Source organism: Festucalex cinctus, chromosome 4 (assembly GCF_051991245.1).
Source record: "Festucalex cinctus isolate MCC-2025b chromosome 4, RoL_Fcin_1.0, whole genome shotgun sequence".
NCBI lineage: Eukaryota > Metazoa > Chordata > Actinopteri > Syngnathiformes > Syngnathidae > Festucalex > Festucalex cinctus.
This window is the reverse complement of record NC_135414.1, coordinates 21,171,669-21,192,711: the sequence shown is the minus strand read 5'-3', so window position 1 is coordinate 21,192,711 and position 21,043 is coordinate 21,171,669. Positions and strand designations below refer to the sequence as shown.

General features: G+C 40.7%; 4 protein-coding genes and 1 long non-coding RNA gene across 9 annotated transcripts; 2 read left to right on the top strand and 3 right to left on the bottom strand.

The window, feature by feature from the left end:
- Positions 1-254: 254 nt before the first annotated feature.
- heatr3 (HEAT repeat containing 3) lies at positions 255-10,793 on the bottom strand. Of its 3 annotated transcripts, none has more exons than XM_077519679.1 (15): positions 10,497-10,793; positions 8,995-9,167; positions 7,919-8,006; positions 7,445-7,545; positions 6,720-6,829; positions 6,483-6,623; positions 5,699-5,979; positions 5,268-5,358; positions 5,010-5,152; positions 3,965-4,047; positions 3,756-3,892; positions 3,420-3,508; positions 3,191-3,334; positions 2,623-2,799; positions 255-2,436 (listed from the first exon to the last, which is right to left on the bottom strand). In XM_077519679.1, the coding sequence occupies exons 1-15, from the start codon at positions 10,641-10,643 to the stop codon at positions 2,323-2,325; spliced, it is 2,019 nt and encodes a 672-aa protein (XP_077375805.1). In that variant the 5' UTR covers positions 10,644-10,793; the 3' UTR covers positions 255-2,322. The 3 variants fall into 3 exon arrangements, with proteins under 3 accessions (XP_077375805.1, XP_077375804.1, XP_077375806.1); XM_077519678.1 differs by lacking the exon at positions 10,497-10,793 and adding an exon at positions 10,060-10,457; XM_077519680.1 differs by lacking the exon at positions 8,995-9,167 and having other exon boundaries at positions 10,497-10,629.
- A 751-nt stretch (positions 10,794-11,544) lies between these two features.
- Positions 11,545-13,416, bottom strand: cnep1r1 (CTD nuclear envelope phosphatase 1 regulatory subunit 1). The gene is made up of 6 exons (XM_077519687.1): positions 13,261-13,416; positions 12,901-12,972; positions 12,739-12,812; positions 12,309-12,418; positions 11,906-11,960; positions 11,545-11,821 (listed from the first exon to the last, which is right to left on the bottom strand). Exons 1-6 carry the CDS (start codon positions 13,367-13,369, stop codon positions 11,780-11,782), a joined length of 462 nt encoding a protein of 153 aa, XP_077375813.1. The 5' UTR covers positions 13,370-13,416; the 3' UTR covers positions 11,545-11,779.
- LOC144017780 (uncharacterized) lies at positions 13,248-15,915 on the top strand. The gene is made up of 2 exons (XR_013283250.1): positions 13,248-13,700; positions 14,975-15,915. It is a non-coding gene; the product is annotated as an uncharacterized LOC144017780 (long non-coding RNA).
- LOC144017778 (arylamine N-acetyltransferase, pineal gland isozyme NAT-10-like) lies at positions 14,046-17,144 on the bottom strand. 3 transcript variants are annotated; one of them, XM_077519686.1, is made up of 3 exons: positions 16,890-16,924; positions 16,675-16,780; positions 14,046-15,733 (listed from the first exon to the last, which is right to left on the bottom strand). In XM_077519686.1, the coding sequence occupies exon 3, from the start codon at positions 15,727-15,729 to the stop codon at positions 14,857-14,859; it is 873 nt and encodes a 290-aa protein (XP_077375812.1). In that variant the 5' UTR covers positions 15,730-15,733; positions 16,675-16,780; positions 16,890-16,924; the 3' UTR covers positions 14,046-14,856. The 3 variants fall into 3 exon arrangements, with proteins under 3 accessions (XP_077375812.1, XP_077375811.1, XP_077375810.1); XM_077519685.1 differs by lacking the exon at positions 16,675-16,780 and having other exon boundaries at positions 16,890-17,144; XM_077519684.1 differs by lacking the exons at positions 16,675-16,780; positions 16,890-16,924 and adding an exon at positions 16,959-16,994.
- sdr42e1 (short chain dehydrogenase/reductase family 42E, member 1) lies at positions 17,052-20,566 on the top strand. The gene is made up of 3 exons (XM_077519682.1): positions 17,052-17,362; positions 17,641-17,709; positions 18,719-20,566. The coding sequence occupies exons 2-3, from the start codon at positions 17,648-17,650 to the stop codon at positions 19,821-19,823; spliced, it is 1,167 nt and encodes a 388-aa protein (XP_077375808.1). The 5' UTR covers positions 17,052-17,362; positions 17,641-17,647; the 3' UTR covers positions 19,824-20,566.
- The last annotated feature ends 477 nt before the right edge of the window (positions 20,567-21,043 follow it).

Below are 21,043 nucleotides of genomic sequence, written 5' to 3'. Positions count from 1 at the left end.
AGCTTTGCAGAAGCCTGACAACGATCCTGATCATGAATCAGGTGTGTTAGTGGAGAGATACATGGAAAACAGACTGGATAAGGGCTCTCGAGGGACCGAACTTGGCCACCTCTGGTGTAGTGCATATTTGCATTTGCTTGACACAATTGCCATTTGTGGTTGTGTGTTCAATTAATCACATGACTGGTGTGTTCCATTTGTTGTTTCAATATACATGTGAACAAATTTCCAAATATTTTATTTAAAAAGGCAGTCACAAGATATAAACAATCGTAGGATATCTGATGGCAGACATTGCAGTTCTCCTCCATTATGCACTACTATCCCAAAAGGGAAGTTGCTTTAAATGTCCATTAGCCTATATTTGCACACAAAAAAGCAGATTCAAACATTTATAACTGCCGTTTTAGCAGAAAATACACTGGTGGTTGCATGAGACACCGAAATATTTCTAGTACTGAACTTTTCACACAAACTTCAGTCTACAGAGATATCCAACCCGTACTCCTCAAGGCAGCACATTTGCTAAACAAAACAATTCATCTCTGAAAACCACACATCTTTTTTCATAAGTAGAGGATGTGGCATGCAAAAAAATAAAATAAAAAACAAAGTCAATATTGGATAGCTGTGTCTTGAAAATGTAGTTTGTCAGTTTTTGACAATTGTAGTAGAATTGTGTCAGGGATGCATAAACATGCAAATACAGGTCTGTTATTACCTTAAAAATAGAATGTAATATAGAGTAGGTGGATCAATCAGAACATAATGCACTGGGACTTCATTTTGACCAGATGGTGAAGATGATGCTTTGCTTGTAAATAAAATGTTATGCATTACAAGAGATAATTTACTGCCCAACAAGTTTAATTCAGCGGTTTAGTGATGAAGTGCTGCATCCATGAGGGAAAATGCAATCTCTTTTTTGACTTAGGACTTTGCTAAACATAAAGGCACGCCTATCTCTCATGACAACCAAATTATTACGTTCCATGGGCTTATCAATATAAGCAGCGTCTCAATTGCTGACATGAGCCTGGCAACGTGGGAAACCCTCAAAACAGGTTAATTTCAGCTAGGTTCAGTGTAGTAGGCCATGTAATTCTTCAACCTTGGGGTATGATGACAAATGCATGTCTCTGACATGTTATCGAAACACATGGGACCAGTTTCAAATTGTGCTAAAAATGTATTTCTATTTAAAAAAAAAAAAACACATGGGCATGTGGCATTCTCAATTTCAGCTGAATTTACCGTTTTTCATTTTATTGCTTTATATTTATGGCCAAGAAGTGATTTTATACAAATATTTACTGTTGTTATGACTTTACCATGCATTAACATGGTGTATTCTGACTTGCAAATACATTTGGATTACATTGCCATAGGAACAGAACTCCATTGTAAACAGAGAACCCAGTAATTGTACACTTAGATCACAGACATGGGCATCAAAGGAGCACATGACATTTTGTTCTATTGCTGTATCCTAGTCTTTCATAAATTTGGCCCTCAGAAGGTAAAAAGCTGAAATGGACGGAAAAAGGTCACTATCAGTGACTTCATTCCCCAAATCAAAGCACCATTCTGCAGTTAAAGCAATCTGAAAGGCAGTGGTTCTCAAAAAGTATATATTTTTTCTTTTTTAAAGAGGATAAGGTGTATTTTCCAGAGTAAAAGGTGTAAAACTACGAAAATAAGGTATTTTTTCAAATTCACTTGAAGTACAACTTAATTCCTTTTGACTTTAAGATAAAAATATTACAACTTTACCCTGGAAAAATACAACTTTATTCTCATAAAAATTAAGACTTTCATGACATCTATCTTCAAGAGATTTTTTTTTCTCTAAAAATATAGATTCATGACTTTTTTTTCTCGAAAATAGGCAACTTATTCATTCCTATGTTGTCTAGGGTTACACAAAGTAGTTATGTTTAACAGATAATAAGGGGGGAGAAATTATTTCCTGTAAGGGGTTCCTGGACCCGAAAAGGACGACAACCACTGCTGTAAGGCACTTGTTGCATTAATTGTCCAGGTCTACGATACAGTCTATGAGACCGTTTCGCATTCTGACAATCAGCAACCCCTCAAAAGTACGATAATAAAAAACATTTTGCAGTCCTGCACTCTCAGTTTCGGAAACTCTGCTCTATGATATCAATCGAAAATGATTCACCACACTTCTGTCCAGTCTTTATAGCTTCAACCTGTAGTTGCTTTCTTCACTGCAAAGAAACCTCAAATAAAAAACAATGAGTCCGAGCAAACCAAAATACAAATAATAAATACTGTATGGTTTTCACAACCATATTCAGGTCACTTTTTGGCTAGAGTCTCAAGGTAGCCGATGAATCTTCTGAGGTTGACTCTGACGTTGTCAAGCACGCAGAGTTGCTGCGGGCTGTACTTGTCTCTCCCTGCCTTACGGATCTGATGACAAAAAGAAAGCAACAAAATGTAGCAAGAACATCTCATCCACAGGGTGTCCCTCCAATCTGATATATGATGCTCGCATATTATAACGTGTGTCCAAAATACAGTCGAACACTGCACGCATGTGAGTCGCTGATGTCACACTTAAAGGTCTGAATTCCAAAACAACCAAAAACAAGGTACCTTGGCCTTAAAGACAGGCTGAAGCGTCTTTAAAACGGGAAGTAACTGGATGCTCCTGGCTGCTGCCTCCGCCTCCTTGCCATCCGCAAACACGTCGAAAAGGGCGTCCAGGGCCTCGCCATTGACCACCAGGTCAGCATCATTGGTTGCTACTTGTAGCAAGCCGCTCCCAATCATCTGTGGAGGAAATTGTTTCTATAAATAGAGGCGAGGACAAAAATACACACCTTCGTTTTCCACACAAAAATCCCGCACAACAGGCGTAACATGGGATTTATGCATTTATATAAAGGTGGAAAATTGCATCGTCCCACCCATTCAGTGTGGGTGCAATTTCCACAGAATAGCAACAACCAAAAAGAGCTACAAAATGTCAGCTTTCACAGGCAGCGTGAAAGAAGCTTCTGATACAACGCCAGAAGAGGGAAAATTGCAAGGTCTACTTCATATCCCCATTTTATGTTGGTTCCACCACTTGTACAAAACAACCACTTGCAAAAAAAAAAAAAAAAAAAAAAAAAAGTCAGGAAAAAGTCCAACTTTTACAGGAAGTATGAACGAGAGTGACCTGAAGGGTTTGAGCTGAGTCCTTCTCTTTGGCGAGGGTGCTGCCGGTGATGCCCAGGATGGCGACAGCGTTGACCCTCACGCTGATGACATCACAGCGGGCAGCGGCTTCACTGAGGCTCATTAGCTGCTGCAGACTTATGGACTAACAGACACCAAACAAAAACTTGCAAATAATACTGACGGCAATATCTTAATACACTCCTTTTTTTTTTCTTTTTTTTTTATACCAGAGGGATGTTTTTTGAGGAGGTCATCTGCAAAAGAGAACGCATCGCACTGGTGACTGCCTCCAGGAACTCCTCATCTTTGGGTATCTCTGGGAGAGCAGTAAAAAGACTAAATATTAGGAAAGCAATGCAATTCTACTTATCCACTTTTGTTGATCACCAAGATGAATGTAGCCCTTAGCATATTTGGTAACCTAATTTAAGTGGTCATAATATCAGCATGTATCTATTATGTCCAATTTATCTGCTGTATTAATCTATCCACTGCATTTATCTACCTATATTGTGTCAATCTATACATCTATAATCCAGCTCAACAGAGGTAAACAGCGGCACCTGGCGGTCCAAAAACCAGTGAAGACAAGTGCTGCGCCGCCTGCTGCAGGGCCTCTGCCCCACCCAGAGACTCGGAGTCCATGGCGGACAGGATGCTGTGGAGGCACGTCAGGGCGCGAGACTGGACGCGCTGCATTCTGCCAAGGGCAAAGACCAGCGTCAGTGAAACAAACACTTGGTTTAAAGCCTTCCGCGAGCAGTGATTTTACTTCTTTACGAGGGTTCTCCAGTAGGGAGTCTGGTGGCACACGTCCATGGCTTCCTGCTTGGGAAACTGTGTCTTTTTGAGCACCTTCAATCAAGACAACAAATACTAGTTATAGTACATGTAGAACACACATTTTAACACATCTGCACATTATTAACTATGATCCAAAATCACTTGGATATCATTTTGAATCATCAGATAACATTACTCTTAAAAATAAATAGCATACAGACTATTTGGCTTTGAGCTCAGCAGATGCTACAGGGAACTACTGCTAAACCACAGGGATATGTTTGCTCCCCCCACACATGCAGTGATACAAAATTTTTTTGATTTGTCACTTCTACAGACTTCCAATTACTGTTTTACTATTATCGAGTGCTTTGGTGCCATCTTGTGGCATTGTCGTGTGTTGCACAAAGAGTACAAAAATGCACCCCAAAAAGTTGCAAAGAGTGTTCCCTCTTTTTCCGCTGGACTTGGGTTCCAAAAAATGCCCGCAATTAATGAAATCTGTGAAGTAGTTAGCTTTACGTTTCAGTTATTTATAAATGTTTTAAGGCTCTAAAACTCCTTACCACACAGTTTATACACTTCTCATAGAGGCGTTTACATTTTCTCACATTTCCCTCGTTTAAACATTCTCAATATTCAAATTTTCATACATTTTATAAAATAGGTACATTACTGGAAAAAAAAAACATGCAAAATTGCACTTATAAAAATCCGCAAAACGAGGCTGCGAAAAGTGGACTGCGTTATAGCGAGGGAACACTGTGTGATTTTTTATTTATTTTTTTAGAAATAAATAAACTGGGGGAATGTAAATAGGTGAATTCGTAAACAGCGAATCGCAAATCCTATATGCATGAGACCGCTCAGCACTCTGGACAGGTCATCAACTAACTGTAGGCACCTAATAAGTATGGATAATTTAGCTCAATGACCCCAACATGTACCGTAGGTTTTAGGAATATGAATACCCACACAAGCACATGGCGAATAGTGAGTTTTCACAGTACTGTATGTATATTTGTAAAATTTGCCTTTTCTGGGATGTTGTGGTTGATGAGGGCGCCATGCACCTCCGCCGACAAACACAGAGGCGACATGAGGCTAGACAATCCGTCAGCCGCCGCTTCACTTTCGTCGCTGCTCGACGACTCCTCCCACTCGTCGTCGGAGGGATCTGAACAGACGCACATCACAAGTCTCTTCAAGAATGTGTCGTTATTGCATCTTTGGCCAAATATAAAAACACATGGCGGTCGTGTCAGAGGAAATCATGTCACTGTAAGCCTCACCGTCGGAGCAGCACATGTTGACGAGGATCTCCAGGGACGTCTGCTGGGCCGTCAGCAAGGCCGCCGCCTCCCTCAGCTCCTCCATCTCCCTCTGGACGCAAACAAGCCGCCTTGTCAGTCAACACACTGGCCAAGATTGTTCAGCTAGTTCAATCACAACATCCGTATGTGTGTTGGAACACACAAAGCCTGAATGGAGGATTGCAGATGGATGTTTTGTGTGGTTGCAAACATCCACTTCAATGTCATCAATTTGGAGATGGCTGAGGGGGACACAATCTAGCCAAGGTCGTGATACTTGCCTACTGGGTACCCGAGACAGCGTGTACCCGCCTGAACATGACAGTTGGTCTAGTCTGTCAGTCTAGTAACAATGTCTAATAGGGATGTCATAAAATAAAATGCTTATCAAAACTAGTTCATCAACTTACAGGCAAGAGATCAGAAAAGTCGTCTCCGGAATCTCCATTTTTCACATGCTGTGCTGCTCCTTCCTCTTTCATCTCCTCAATTGCTGGTTCCCCAGTAGAGTGGGCTTCCATACCCGACTCCGCAGGAGCATCCTTGAAGCGCGCCGCCTCCGCTCTGTGAAGCTGAGGGATGATCTCCCCCGCATCCAAATCCAAACCCTGGGACAAGGTGGCCAGCACAGCTGTGAGGGTCTGAGCCTGGCGGGCAGCAGGAAGGCTTCCTTTCATGTTCCACAGAGTTCCTGCATCAAAATACCACATTAAATATCCAGAAAAATACCTGCCTGCCAAATAGAGACATGTTCTGCCTTTTTTTAAGTGACAATGTGTGTAAACTGTACGGTTTTTACAGGTATTGAGAAATTGGCTTGTGTACTTGGCAAAATCAGAAAAATGCCCCTACAAACATCAGACCCCCATTTTGCATTGATGCTGCTTATAGAGAAATCAACCCATAGAAAAAGTGGGGAAAATGGTGGCTTGTAAGGGGCTTCTGTTCTTCCAAAGCCAGAAATTTATCAGCTCAAATTTGTACCCCCCATTTTCGTCAATTCCGCCTTCACATTGCATTGACTATTAGCAACCACATTGGATTCCTCATATATCACATCATCTACACATTCTTTGCAACAGTGATCAATAAAAAAACAAAAAAAATTAAAAAAAAAAGATCAAACCCATCAAATATTTTGAACATTTTTTTTTTTAGTACCAAATGGGGGCATAAAGGCGGGATCAAAAGTACCTGCAGCCAATGTCCTGAGGAGAATGTGCGCCATGCCAGGTTCGTTTGACAGCAGTAGCCCCTCTAAGGCACCATGCACGTCGCCATTGATGCTACACAGCAGCTCGGGGTTGTCCTCTGACACGGTGTGCAAACAGTGCGCTGTTAAACGGCAAAATAGAATGTTAGCTGAAGCCTGAAGATTTGGGGAGTTCAACGAAGGCTTTGAATTTAAAGTCAACGTTAAGGATGAGTCACCAGCAGAAGTGGCCAGCTCCACGTTGTGGGGGTGTCTCTCCAGACATTGGACCACCACATCCAGAAGACCTGATTTGTTGAACAGAGACAACGCCTGGTTGCTGCTCTCGCTGGAAAGGAAACACAAATGAATCTTGAAACAACACATCACATTATGACTGATAATAAACATCTGAAAGGACAAAGAAATGGATACGGTTAGGGATAGTTTATTCCCTGACTTAACACTAAGTTTAAAACCCTTTTTAGAAGCCAGAAGAAAGTAACTTCTGGAAAATGTTCAGTAACATTTGTGTAATGAAGAAAAAAAAGGACTCATTGGAACTATCTGTCAAGTCCATTCAAACATACACACAAGACACAGCATGTCTATTTTAGCCAATTGGAAAACTGAAGAAAATCACTTGTGGAAAAAGCACAATAACGAAAATATAAGGAGGGCGTCCCACAGCCCAAATTGATTTAAACATAAGTACATCATACAAGGAATACAAATAGTAGCTGAATAAATTTGAATGACGGTGACTGATTGCATCTGGCACAACATCTTAGCTTTGAGAACATCTGACGGCTTCCAAATGGTGTTAAAATAATCCCCTGGATGATCACCGCAGCAGAATAACAACCATTTGTGGCGCTGTCCAAATATTGACGGTCCCTTGCCGTGCACTGCTGCATCGTCGCCTCCTGAAACACAAACCGCTGACAGATATAGTGCCGCTTACCAAAGATTCCACAGTAGGTTCACGGCCTCGTTGGCGATGTTTTCAGCGTGGTTCTTTGGGTCTTTGGTTGGCACGGTGGCACCGTCGAAACCCACACAGCACTGCGAAGGAAAAACACTGCAGTATTTAACATATTAAAAAAAAATAAGTCAAAACAAAATGGCTTCATGTGTCTTTCCAGGCATGGGCTACTCGTACAGTATAAGACATGCCAAGAAAAGTTTAATCTTGCCAACTGAAACTGGATTCTCAATTTTCTTCAAAAGAAAAAATGGCTCCAAAATTTGGTGGTTCACATTTCAAAAGCAACATGAACAATAACTCAAACAACACAATTGAGCAATCAAGTTGAAGCTGAAAGCCCAGCAAACAAAGTTGATGACACCATTTGCTGCTGTCAGCCCCCAACGCTTAGACAGCTGCTGAGCGGAAAGAAAAAGAAACGTGATGCGGCCAGCGGCGAAAAACACTCACCTCTCTGAGCAGTGCTGTCAGAGGAGTCATGACGTCGCGCTTCACCATGTCCTCGCACACCTCCTGGCCGCCGCACGCACTCAGATTCCTGTCAGCAGACACACAAACAAACAACATTTTCACCATCGGAATTTATGGAAACAAACAAATTGTGCATTCTAGAATCATACTGTGGCCAACATAAAATATTTAACAACACTGCTTACACTGTCAGTGTCATAAAAAGCCAAATAAAAAGGAAACTCTGCTTGCTGAACTGAGATGCAGGTCGTCATATTTGATGGTCATTTGATTTTTGCGACTGTTTTCTGGACACACAGAGGTAAGTTGGCAGGGTGTGATTTAAAGGGCATATTAATATACTTTCTAACAGACCTCTATAGTTATAGGTACATCATTGGTAGGTGAATGCTGCTTTTGTTGTTACAGGGTGCCCTCTGTTGGTTTAACCAGAGAAATACAAAAACAAGACAATGGAATCTGTCAAGCTTCAAGTGGATTTTAAGATTCTTTTTCGAAATGCATTATACTTTACAATAATATGTTCTAAGTTCTGATTGCCGGTTTGCCACCTGCTGTTGACTGAAAGTGACATCACATAAGACCACAGAGCTCAGGTTGCGAACATCACATGGCCAAACCCAGAAAACAAGAGAGCATAGAAAAGCCCTATGAGTTATATTTTTGTGGCTCAAACGTGCAGTTATGTGTAGGCATAATGAAAAATGGATTCATTTTTCCAGGTTGTACAAGTGGATTTGTGATTGACAATTGAGCATGGCATGTTTCAGGTCATCCGTTGGACACGACTGCAGTGTATGATTGTGAAGAAAAGATCTTGATTTATAATACAACTTACACCCGCGGTGCATCAAATTTAAAATACACATTTTCACTTAACAGGGTCTGCACACACGCAAAATTGAGAATTTGTGTTGTGTTTAGCCTTTTCTTTGACTTTTTGCCACAAAGTGTGAAAACACTATCACGCAGAGGTATGAGCATGTAGGAACCTCCACATTCCTCACAAGTGCAATGCCCCAGCCCTTACTCCACGAGGAGCATTTTATCCTTACCTGAGGGCTCCGGCAGCGGTCTCCCTGACGGCCAGGCTGCCGTCCAGCAACAATGGACCCAGCCGCCTCACTGCATCCCTCTGCAAAAAGCCCGGGATGCTCTGACTCTGCTGGACTACCCGAGAGATGCCGGCACATGCACACTCTCTTACATCCGCGCTGGGACTCTGCAACTAGGGATGGAGACACTCTATTGCAGGGTTTTTCCTGTTATAAAATTTTTGAAAGCAGCAGCCTGCAGTTCTAATATTCAGATATCATGAAAAGTGTTTTTCATTTTTTACTTCAACTGCAGTTAGAGTAAATGCCCTCTATATCACAGTTAATAATTCACACCCCAGCTAAATCGGGGAATTTTAAGCAAAGGTTTTAGCATAGAACCACGTTGTGCTGCAACACGCCGGGCGGTCAGCATTGAGGTATACTAGAATGCATACAGCATAATAGAGGACTAGCAGAAAGAAGATGAGGCAGAGAAGGCCCCCAGCTAAACCCCTGTAATAGTTGTTTCCACAAAGAAGAGAGAATATATGCGCGTGAATAATACTGGATGCTATGTGTATATGTGACTGTGTTGCTGCGCCACATGTGTTAAAAGTAGCAGTTTATGAAGGTTTATATTACTGCAACAGACACTAATTTTGGTTAGCCTGTCTATGGCATTCTACATCAGATATTAAGACCTCTGCATCATTTTGAGCCAGAAAAAAAAAAAAAAAAAAAAAAAAAAAAAAAAAAAGTGGATATTTTGTCACGACCAGCAACTCGCCAACTAGCACTATTTTGCAGTGAATTGCATGAGAACTAAAGTGCAAATTCTGTGCCAGTAAACACTTTGCAGCCCCCAAAGTGCTGGGTTACGGGTTTGAATCCCACGCTGTACTTTTTTCTTGGTTGTTTTTAACTAATTTCTTGAAACAAAGTGTGTCCTACTGCCTGATAACCCTTCCCTGATGGTTATGTTTAGGCTGGTAATGCCAATAACAGCCTATATTCGGTGGCAAAACAAAATGAAAAGACACCGAAGTGTGTGAAGCAAAGCACGAAACACGCCCAGTGTATTACTCTGTCCGGCGATTGACCAATCAGAACCGTCCACAGCTGAATAACGCCAGCAGGAAAGTTGACCGTCACGGCAAAAATATTGAACTTCCCAGGGGAACAAAAACAAAAATCTCCAACATTGGATTTTGTCCAACTGGACAAACGTAAACGGGACGCCAGGTCATTACAGATGAAAATGAGCTTGCTGTGTTGTCCATTTATCCAGAACAACATTGGTGAGGTCACAGCTAAGCTTACCACTATTGGACTTAAGGCACATGGCGTTGCGCTGATGTACACTGACAGCTTCACATCCTGTTTAACGTCACAGACGACTCTGAAGTGATTTTTTTCCCCCACATTTGCTTGCAATGGATCACAATTATTCGTCTCTCAGTCTTGTCATTAAATCGTTTACGTGTAAAAACGTTGTATATACTAAAATTACGCTATCATACTTTCTCTAGCAGTTCCGCCGCTGGGCAGTCGTCGTCATCGTCGTCCCCGAGTTCCTCCTCGGCGGCCGCTTCCTTCACGGCGTTCACAGGTAGTCCGACAGCATTGAACTGGGGACGTTTAAACTTTGTCGTCTTACTTTTGCCCATTTTAAACCCGTTTTAAAGTGCAAATGCGGGAAATTCGTGTTTAATTCGTTGGGGGATTCGGCAATCAAATCGCAAAATAGACGGCAGTCTAGTAATGGGCCATGTGGAAGAAAGCTGCCATAAAGTGCGAGGTTTTTACTGCTTTGCCGTAAAGCGGGGAAAGGTGTCGAAATCGCTGTGGAGATAGCGGACCATAATCGATAGATAATAATGCACTTTACTAAATACAAGAAAATAATCATTAGGTTTTGATGTATAATGGTAAATCTAAAAAGATTTTTTATTATTATTGCTGTACATTTACACTTATTTATTACAACCACAAAATCACGTTCATCTCATAAATCCAAAGTTGGGTTTCAAGCATGGGTGTTTCAGGTCATGGTTTCAAGCCAGGGTTAGGGTTTTATATGACGGTTAATACTTAAAACAAAAGTGAGGTTTTAAGTCCGAGTGTGGGGTTGTGTTTGTGTTGATTAACTGGAGACCCAAAAGTGGCAGTGAGCCTCTTCCTATTTCTTCCAACCTATCCTTGTCGCCTTCCTTCCATAAAAGCCCTCTCGTCTTTCCTTCTTTGATACCACCCATGTATCTTTCTTTCAAAATTATTCTTCCTCCATACATCTTTGCATCCTTAAATTGATCCACACTTCGTCCCTATAGTCCTTCTTTCCTCTATCCTTCTTTTTCTTCCATCCTCAACTTCAGACTATTCTTGCTTCCTTTCCATTCAATAAATCCATCCATCCTCCCTCTTCCTAATTTTCTTTCATCCCTCCCTTTCACCACCCTTTCATATAATCCTTGCTCCCTTTCATACATATTTTAGAGCCCTTCTGGGACTCTTTATGCTGCATTCACACCAATCAAGAAAAATAATTAATTAGAAAATAATACAACATTTTCACATTTGTTATATTTATTAAGCAAATAATTTTAAAAAAATAGAAACATTTAGATAAAATACACAATTAACATAAACACACATAAGTTCTGTTAAGAGGAATTGAGCAGCTTCAACATAAGCACAGCTACAAAATGGCCTTGTCCCTTCTCTCTTTCTGTCTTCTTGACAAAATGTCACCATGATGACATTAATGTCCCCCGACGTCTAAGGATCACCCACAATCGTACACTTACTGGATGTTCGGCCGCGGTTTGAGTATAAGCTTTCCCGTCTGCGAAGAGTCACAAAAAAAAAAGAACACATTTAGATACATAAAATGACCCAAGAACATTAAAACTGATACATATTGACTCACATCATCACAGGACATGTTGTATTCCGCTAAAACTGTCCGACACCTGGCAGCTATACTGAGGGGAAAAGGGTCAAGGAAGAATGTTAGTCAAGCATCTTCAATGGGTCAATTTTAGGGATAGGCTCCAGCACCCCCGCGACCCTTGTGAGGATCAAGCGGTTAAGAAAATGGATGGATGGAAGTGTGTAAAATGCATCCAAACTAATATATGATAAGATGTACAGATTGAAGGCCTCTTCCTCATAAAACTTTCCCTTTTCATCATGTTAATATTTATTTAAAGGTTTTATGATGGTGACAGTGTGACCCTGGAACAGATTCATTCACTGCTTTTTTTTTACTACTAATATATCGTGCTTGATTTTGGAGGTTCGCATTTCAAATGAAAAGCCAAAAAGGATACATCGACGGTGCCACTACTCGTTTGTGTATCCCGGCGAAGAAGAGTGCGATGAGCGTGATGCAGCTGATGGTGAAAAAGGGATGATTCCACAGTGATGAAAAGAAAGACACCTGTGGGAAGTGAGGAGCAAAGCCACAACAAGTTACGCACACAATTCCCAATCTCCGAACATGGTGAGCTAATAAATAAGAGGCATTTTTTCTACCATTTTAATAAAGGGACAGCATGAAGTTCAGATCGGTTTTTGACTTGGTATGATAGTTTCAATCATTGCTTGAAAATGGCTTTTCTGCACCCAGTCACTGGTAATGTAAATTATTGTGTTTTTATTTACAAATTATTATGGCACTATTTGTACACAAGCAAGTAAAAAGTTTGTTTTTCATTTATTCTACTATATGCCCCCTTTGAAAGAAGAACATATGCATACCTTCTGTGTATCTGGGTCTATCAACCAGTTCCAAGCCCCGGTGGCTGTGCAGACTGACACCACAATTAAAATCACTGAGAAGGATAACAAGTAAATATATAAAATAAACACATTATTATTACAAATAATAAAAATGGTGTATGTACATTTTGCCTGACTTACTTCTCCACCTGCCAGTTGCAGGTTGTAAACAAGAGACATATTCTGTCAGTCTTCTCTCAAAGGCTTTTAGGTCTGATGGAGGAATGACAGTTTAATAAAACTAATTCTGCGTCAACAGCATACGTGTCATATACCGTACAGTAGATTGTGTGCACATTTGGGTGATACGAGTTATGTCAGCCACAATGCTACATGCTAACGTGGTACGAAAACGATTCGGTTTAACGTCAGCGGAGCGTTCATTCAAATGCCTTCGTCAGATGTCGATAATTAAAAAGTGGTAACCGAATAGGTTGCTGACTAAAACCGCTGACTAAAACCGCTGACTGTTGAATAAAAGAGATTTTTATGGCGTTTTACCTTCGGCCTGCTCAAGTGAATTCATGTCTAATCTATCAGTCGTGGTCACGTGGTGGTTTCCTTTCCTCAGCAGCCGGTTGTGGGCTGTGCCGTTCGCTGCTCTTTGCATGAAAGACAGGCTAATAGGACCAATCAGCACCAGATGGTTGGAAAACTCCCGCTCGATAGGCCGGATTAGTGAACTAAAGCCCCGCCTTTTTGTCGCTCTGGCCCAATCATCATGTTTCTTGTAGTCCCAGACCTTGATACTAGATGATGCTGTTTGACAGTAGTGCTGGGAAAGAGTCAGATTGTAACATTTCGAATAACAATAATAATAATAATAACAATAATAAAAGTCAAACACGACACGCGCACGTGGTAGTCCTTGTAATGATGTGTGCCTTTGGCGTAATGAGTGACGTCATGAGCATGGAGTCACTCGTTGGCTGTTCTACATGGTGAGTTCTGTTCTGTGTTGTGAGCGCCTCCTCAATGCTCGTTTGGATGAGTGTGTTTTTGACTGTTCTTTTTCCAGTTGAGCTTTGGCATAGTTGAAGCAACAGTACCTCCAATTATGGATCGCAACACAAAGCAAAACATCGACCAAGCGTTGGCTTGTAACTTGGAAAAACTCGCCAGTTAGCGCATAACTAGTCACGGTACAACTTACTGTATTAATATTACTCTTATTAGTTTTAGTATTTGTATTAATTCGTCAACTTTGAGGACAATAGTATTAATAAAAAGAGGTCCCTTGCAGATTCCAAGTTTTAAGAGAACTTTTTTTAAGTAAGCACACAGGATGGAGACAATCATTTTTATTCAAAAACAAAATTTATACAATAAAAAATTGCAAATCCACACCAGTGTTGTTTATACATACATCATTTTGAAAAGAAGGTTGGAAAACATTTTTATAGTCAGTGTGACAGCGGCTTCTCGAAGGTGGAAATTATTGGCAGGTTGACTTCACCCAAAATAGTGACATGGCAAAAAGATGGATAAGTTTTGTGCTTCTGATACTACCCCAAAGTAAATAAAATTGCAGGGTCAACTTTGTAGTCCCATTCTAGGAAAAAGCTGGGAAATGTCTTTTTTTTACTTGAGTGTGAAGAGGCTTCTGATAGCTGCATCGACCTTGACTCTGTTCCCCCATTCTGAGTTGTTGTCGTTTACACTGATGCAACTCAGCACTTTTGTTGCTAGATTTAGCAACTGTTCAGATTACACTGGCAACTGCCCTCAAAAAGCACATGGCAACAAATTTGGAAACATTTGTCAACTTCTGAAATGAGACTCAAATACTAAAACACTCATTTTACCTCTTCAGACAACTTTGTTTTCTTTGTCACACAGTCAGACTTCAGCCTTCAGTAATGCTACATAATTCTAAAACTATATTAATGTACTTACTCACTGAAGATGAAAATCAAGCCAGTTTTGCAAGATTAGTTTATATATATACAACCACATTTAATTTTTTTATTTTATTTTTTACGGTAATTATTATAGTACAGATTTATGTATCCATACCTTTTATTTGGCCCCAAATTAGAGGGAGTCCTGTTTTAGTGACACACTTGGTCTCTGGACACCAATTTGAGAACCACCCCTTTAGAGTGTGTAGTTATGTGGGTTGTTCACAGGCTGTAGTTTGTTAGGCAAACGTATGTTGAACTTGTCTATCAGAAGGCTCTCTATCTCCTCACCGGGCACATCCCTCATATCGTAGGCATCCACGCCCCGGTCGACCTGGAAGGTGACCTCACTGTAGGTCCAGCCAATCAGGGCCCTGAAGCCTGTGGGTGTTTGCAGGGAGCAGATGGACTTGTTGACGAACAGCGAGGCCGGATCCGTCTGGAGACTGTGGGTAACATCTATGAAATCTCCGGCGTCGCGGGGCGTCATGGTGAAGCAGTACAAGTTCCTGATCAGCTGCCTGTTCACCAGATTGGACTTGGCAAACTCCGGATTGAGAATCTCCGGCTTCCTGTCCGTTTTCTCCAGAATCCAGAAATCTCCTTTATCCAGTAAACGGTACTTGCCGGGTGCCTGGACTTGCTCCTTCCCAGAGATGAGCTCCAGAGGCTCCCACAGTTGTGCCGACACCCCGAAGCTGGCGTCTTCTATGTAGGATTTCCCGTCAATCACCACCTTGTTAATGAGGTGACCTTCAATGGGGGAAAAGTCACCGCTGGCGCGGTTGAACACCCTCGCAGCCAGCACGGTCATGTTGTAGCCCATTTCTCTCAGCACCCAGGACAGCAGGAAGTTGTTCTCCATGCACCAGCCGCCACGGCCCTGACGAACTATCTTGTCGAAGATGACTTCCAGGTTCATTACAATCTTCCCACCGCAGTGCATGTCGAGGTTTTCGAAGGGGATGGACAAGATGTGCCGCGTGTGGATCAGTTTCAGTGTGGCAAGGTCCGCTTTGTCACGCGGACCTTCGAACCCGATTCTTTGGAAGTACTCTTCAAGGTTCATTGTCCTGCAAAAAAAAAGAACATGAGATTTTTGACAAGAATATTCATAATACAGCGGTACATTGAGTTCAAAATTTGACTAACAAATGAGCTTCAGGCAATTGGCCACTAGATGTCAGCAGTGAACTTCACAACATTGAACCATCAGTTCATGTTGGTTACCTTGCAATAAAATTACTCGAAAGTATCTTGCTAGCAATTTTTTTTTTTTTTTTGTGAAGGTATTTTTACAAATGTCTTTTTTTCTAAACATGGGTCCTTAGAGAGTGAGTACTGAGAAGAAGAAACAAATGATGATTATCCACTGAATTAAAGTGACAATCGTACAAGGTGGTGGTTAATGAATAAGTAATAAAAAAAATATATAATACAAATAATAACAATAATAATACTACTAATTAGTAGTAGTAGTAGTAGTAAACTACGCAGGATTATTTCTTAATGCCAGGTTTCGAGTGCAAAGAAGTGGTGGTTAATGAGAGCAAAATAGCAAATCAGCAATCATTGATAGTAGCCTACATTAGTTTTCATGACCTAACGTGCCATCACCTCTTTTTATTTTATTATTATTATTTTGGCAATAAAAGTGATTTGCAATAACTATCTGATAGTTGTCTATATTAGTGATCGCTGATTCTTTTGTAGTGGCCTACGTTGATTTCTACTGCGTATCGCGAATAACGGTCCCATGAAATTAAACACAATATGGATGTTTAAAAGTAACCTCACGCTGGTTGTAACTTGGTTGAATTAGTTATAAATGTTTTAAAAGATGCACGCGACGCACTGGGAGTTCCGGTGATGTAACGTTCTAGAATCTAGATCTTTATTCTCTGCTTATTCGGGCAGCGTCAGCATTTCCGTTAACTCCTTTTCTAAACTTTGTTTAACTTAACTACACAGAAGCAATATTGATCGATCGATTGATTTTTAAAAGGCTTCTTACCTACTTCGCCTTTGCACTTTGGAGTGTTTGTGTCAGGGTACGCGCGTACGTTGCACAAATTAAGTGTACGGTTGCAGTGGGCGCGGCCACACTGAAAACTAGAAATCTGCTAAATAAAAGAACAGTTAGTATTTATTTATTTATGCACCAGTCAGCTAAGCAGCAATACCGACATTTACGCGTTAACTTTTTAATAATAATTGTTTTCCTCCTACCTTTTATTGCAAAAGTAATGCGCCCAACCCAAAATGTCAAGCTAGCCTCCGTCCTTTGTACGTACTCACATGCGCTGCTGCTTTTCAATATAAAATAGCTCCTCGAATAAAACAAGTACTGCATGCGAACTTTACTTTCTGATTCTTCTCATCATCTCTGGGCATGCTCGTGTGTGCTTGATCAAAGAATGAATTTATATTACTCGACGTGATTTCTGCCATTTAATCCTTGCATGTTATTGTATTGTTACAGAATATCATTGTATATGATTTCTGTACATTTCTTGTCATAAATGTTTTTCCCGTAAATTTACGTTACAGCGGAAGTTACGTTGTCGCTGCCTCTCACAGGCTACAAGTCGGCTAAGTAGGCTTACCTTTGACTAAACTGAGGCTTTCCAAATTCCCCAAAAAACTCCCTAATCGTTTTGTGCTATGTTCCTCATACGGGCGGTGCTGCTTTAGTTTGGGAGGTATGACATTTTAATCGTTTTACAGCGAATTTCATTTAAACCGTGTTACTTGTACCGTAACATGCTGTTGCTAGCTGGAGACGTGCCATAGCAATGCATTGCTTGCTATGCTCAGTAGCATCTTATGTAAAATTAGCGTGACGTGCTAGCTCGTGCGATTTACTATTTTTCCAAATCCAAAGGGCTTCTTGGATTTTTTTGGGCATATTTTTTCACGATTTACTTGTCTGCAACGTGTTTACAATGCTTTGTTTTATGTTCTTAAATTAATCTTTTAGACTCGTGATGGAAACTGCAAACGTTGAAACATGCTTGATAACAGGAGGATGTGGGTACTTCGGCTATCGGTAAGATGTCGTTTAAACTTTTTTATGCTCTTATAATAAATCAATCAATCAATCGTATAATTTTTTTTAATGTATCTCTTTTCTTTTTTTTTTTTTTGCCAAACTGGTATTCTACTCATCACAAGATGGCAGCACCACATCATTTTAAAGGCTTAAATTAAATGGGCTAACTCAAATCAATTCAACTCAACGATTTTGCGTAGTTTACATACGCATTTTAGGTTCAGATTAGTTTTACAGAGAAGAGAGAAATCATCGGTAAAATAAATAGTTTTTTTGTATGAACTTTTCTTAAAAAGTATTTGTCAAAAATTAGTTGTCATTTAATGGATTACAATGAAACATTTGAATTTTTTTTCACCAAAATACAAAATGGTAGTTTAATGTAATTATAATGTATACAGTAATTTGAATTTTATTGGGGATTGGCAAAACGTAATAATTAATTTTATAAATATAAAAAAAAGATTTTACATTTTAAAATTTGATTTGAACTTTTTTTGTTTTGAGAAAATGACATGTATTGCCATCATATCTACCTGTATTGCCATCATATCAATAAACAAACTTTATGCAAACGAATAATAAAGAGCACAAAATGTGTTCCTGTACGACAAAAGCAAATCAGAAAGCTATGGTTGATCGTCAATAATTTTCAAAAAATTGACTTGGAACAAAAATAACATTACAGGCCAAAATACGATATCTAGTTGCTTTAGTCATTTGTCCTAAACTTATTTGTTTTTTTTTGTTTTTAATATTGCCTAATTGGTCAATAAATTGTATTTAAATTAATTAGAAATATTATTACAAACTTAAAACAAACTTTTAGAAATTTTAACACATTTTTTGTATAACCTGTATTGCTATTGTATTGACATATTTAAATTAAAAAAATGCTGTGTGCAAGGAAATTGTGTGCCAACTTGATGTTTTGTTTTCATAAAAAGTATGATACAAGTGTGTAGATGCTTTACTCATTTTTAAATGCATGGTTCCCACCCTACAGCCTGGCAGCCCACCTGCATAAACACGGTGCCGAAGTCATCCTGTTTGACGTCATCCCTCCGAAGTTTGACATGCTGGAGGGCATTACGTTTGTCCAAGGAGATGTTCGCAGCTTCGCGCAAGTGGTTAGTGCCGTTTCGGGCGTGGACTGCGTATTCCATGTGGCGTCCTACGGCATGTCCGGACGGGAGCAGCTGAAGCGTCTTCACATCGAAGAGGTGAACGTGGATGGCACCCGGAACGTCGTGGAGGCCTGCATTCAGTGTGGTGTACCACGTCTTGTCTACACCAGCACTTTTAATGTGGTCTTTGGGGGTCAGGAAATACAAAACGGAGACGAGAACCTCCCGTACCTGCCGCTTCATCTTCACCCAGACCACTACTCCCGGACTAAGTCCATAGCGGAGATGGCTGTCCTCAAAGCTAACGGGACAGCATTGAAGGACAGCTCCGGGTTGCTGAGGACATGCGCCCTGCGCCCAGCCGGAATCTATGGGCCTGGGGAGCAGAGGCACCTTCCCAGGATTGTGGGTTACATCGAGAACGGGATCTTCACGTTTGTCTACGGGGAAGCCAGCAGTTTGGTGGAGTTCGTCCACGTGGACAATCTGGTGTCGGCGCACGTGCTCGCCGCAGCAGCTCTAACCGCCCAGAAGCATCACCGTGCCGCCGGCCAGGCCTACTTCATTTCCGACGGACGTCCCGTGAACAACTTTGAGTTCTTCAGACCCCTGGTGGAAGGTTTGGGGTACCCTTTCCCAACGCTACGTCTCCCCATCGCCTTTGTTTACTTCGCCGCCTTCCTCATTGAAACCGTTCACCGCCTGGTGGCACCGCTCTACGACTTCCAGCCGCTGCTGACGCGCACCGAGGTCTACAAGACGGGAGTGACGCACTACTTCAGCACTGCCAAGGCCGAGGCCCAGCTGGGGTTCCGGCCGAAGGAGTATGACCTGGATGAGGTGGTCTGGTGGTTCCGGAGCAGGGGACACGGGAGGAAACGATCCCGGCAAAGCTCCGGTGTCAGTCGGCTGGTGGTGAACCTTCTGGTTGTTGCTGCTTTTATGGCTGCGGTGCTGTCTTTTCTTCCAGTTGTCGGCATCTGATGTTACAGTATCAGTACTGTATTGAACTTTACAAGAGACATTTTATGCTTATTTTTTTTCCAACATTTAAAACAGTTCTCATGTATTTGAACAAGCTTTCTGTAACATGCCTTTGTCAAAATACCCCAGCGATTTATTATTAAAAAAAAAAAAAAAACGTAAACACATGCTGTTCATGGGGCATAGGGACTGAGTAAATTAGACATACTGTTACGTCACAATCGGCAATCGGGTAAAATTTTAAGAGGTCACTTACAGACACACTTTCAGAAACAGGCAAATAAGAGATCTACAAGTTGAGTGAGCCGACCTAACTGCTTTAACTCATTTTTTACTTAACAAGAAAAAAAAACATGTTTACAAGCTGCTCTAACTTAGTGCATATACGTGAGTTTTAATGTGGAGCTTTCAATATCAGAGAGCTCTCACTGTTAGGCCATTTTCAACAGGAATGAGGGATTTAACTAAATGGAATTCAACTTTCTATGGAGATTTCAATAACTAGAATTTGACATCTTAATTGAGAAATAATGTTTTGCTGCTGGCCTAGGGGCTAGCATGCCTGCCTCACAGTTCTTAGGTTTGAATCTTGTTTTGACAGTTTTCCCCATGTTTGCATGGGTGTTCTCCAGGTGCTCCATGCCATGTTCATCAAAGACTGTAAAGTGTCTTATACTAAATGTGCCAAGAACCTTTTGTTATTCAAAATAAGACCTTTTAATAAAACTATCATTCATTCATGAGATGATTCATTTATCTGTCCGTTTTTGTTATGTTTTTCTTTTATTTGGCTTTACTCTTTGCCTCCAGTCACACAACCAAATAAAGTGAATGTGGCAAATTTTCCTGATTAAATTCCTTTTTATGGTTATTATGCGATCCAATGGAAAACTGAACTACATTTTGGTGACGCTAAAACAACACTAGATGGCAGTATTGCTCTACACATTCCTGTTCACGACTCAGCTATGAGTTGACTTCAATAACGCTACTAATCTTAGTTCCATCAGTGTTTAAGTAGTTATCAGTGTGATTAAAGGTTTTATGACAAAATAAACTTTACTCTTTAGGTAATTTAAACTACAGTGTGGGACCGAGTTCTGCCACAAGTGAAAAGTAATTAATGCCCCCCCACAAAGGTTAACTATTGCCTATAGGTGCCACAAGATGGTGGTAAAGCACTACTTTTCTTCTATACGAACATCCTCAAATCACTTCAA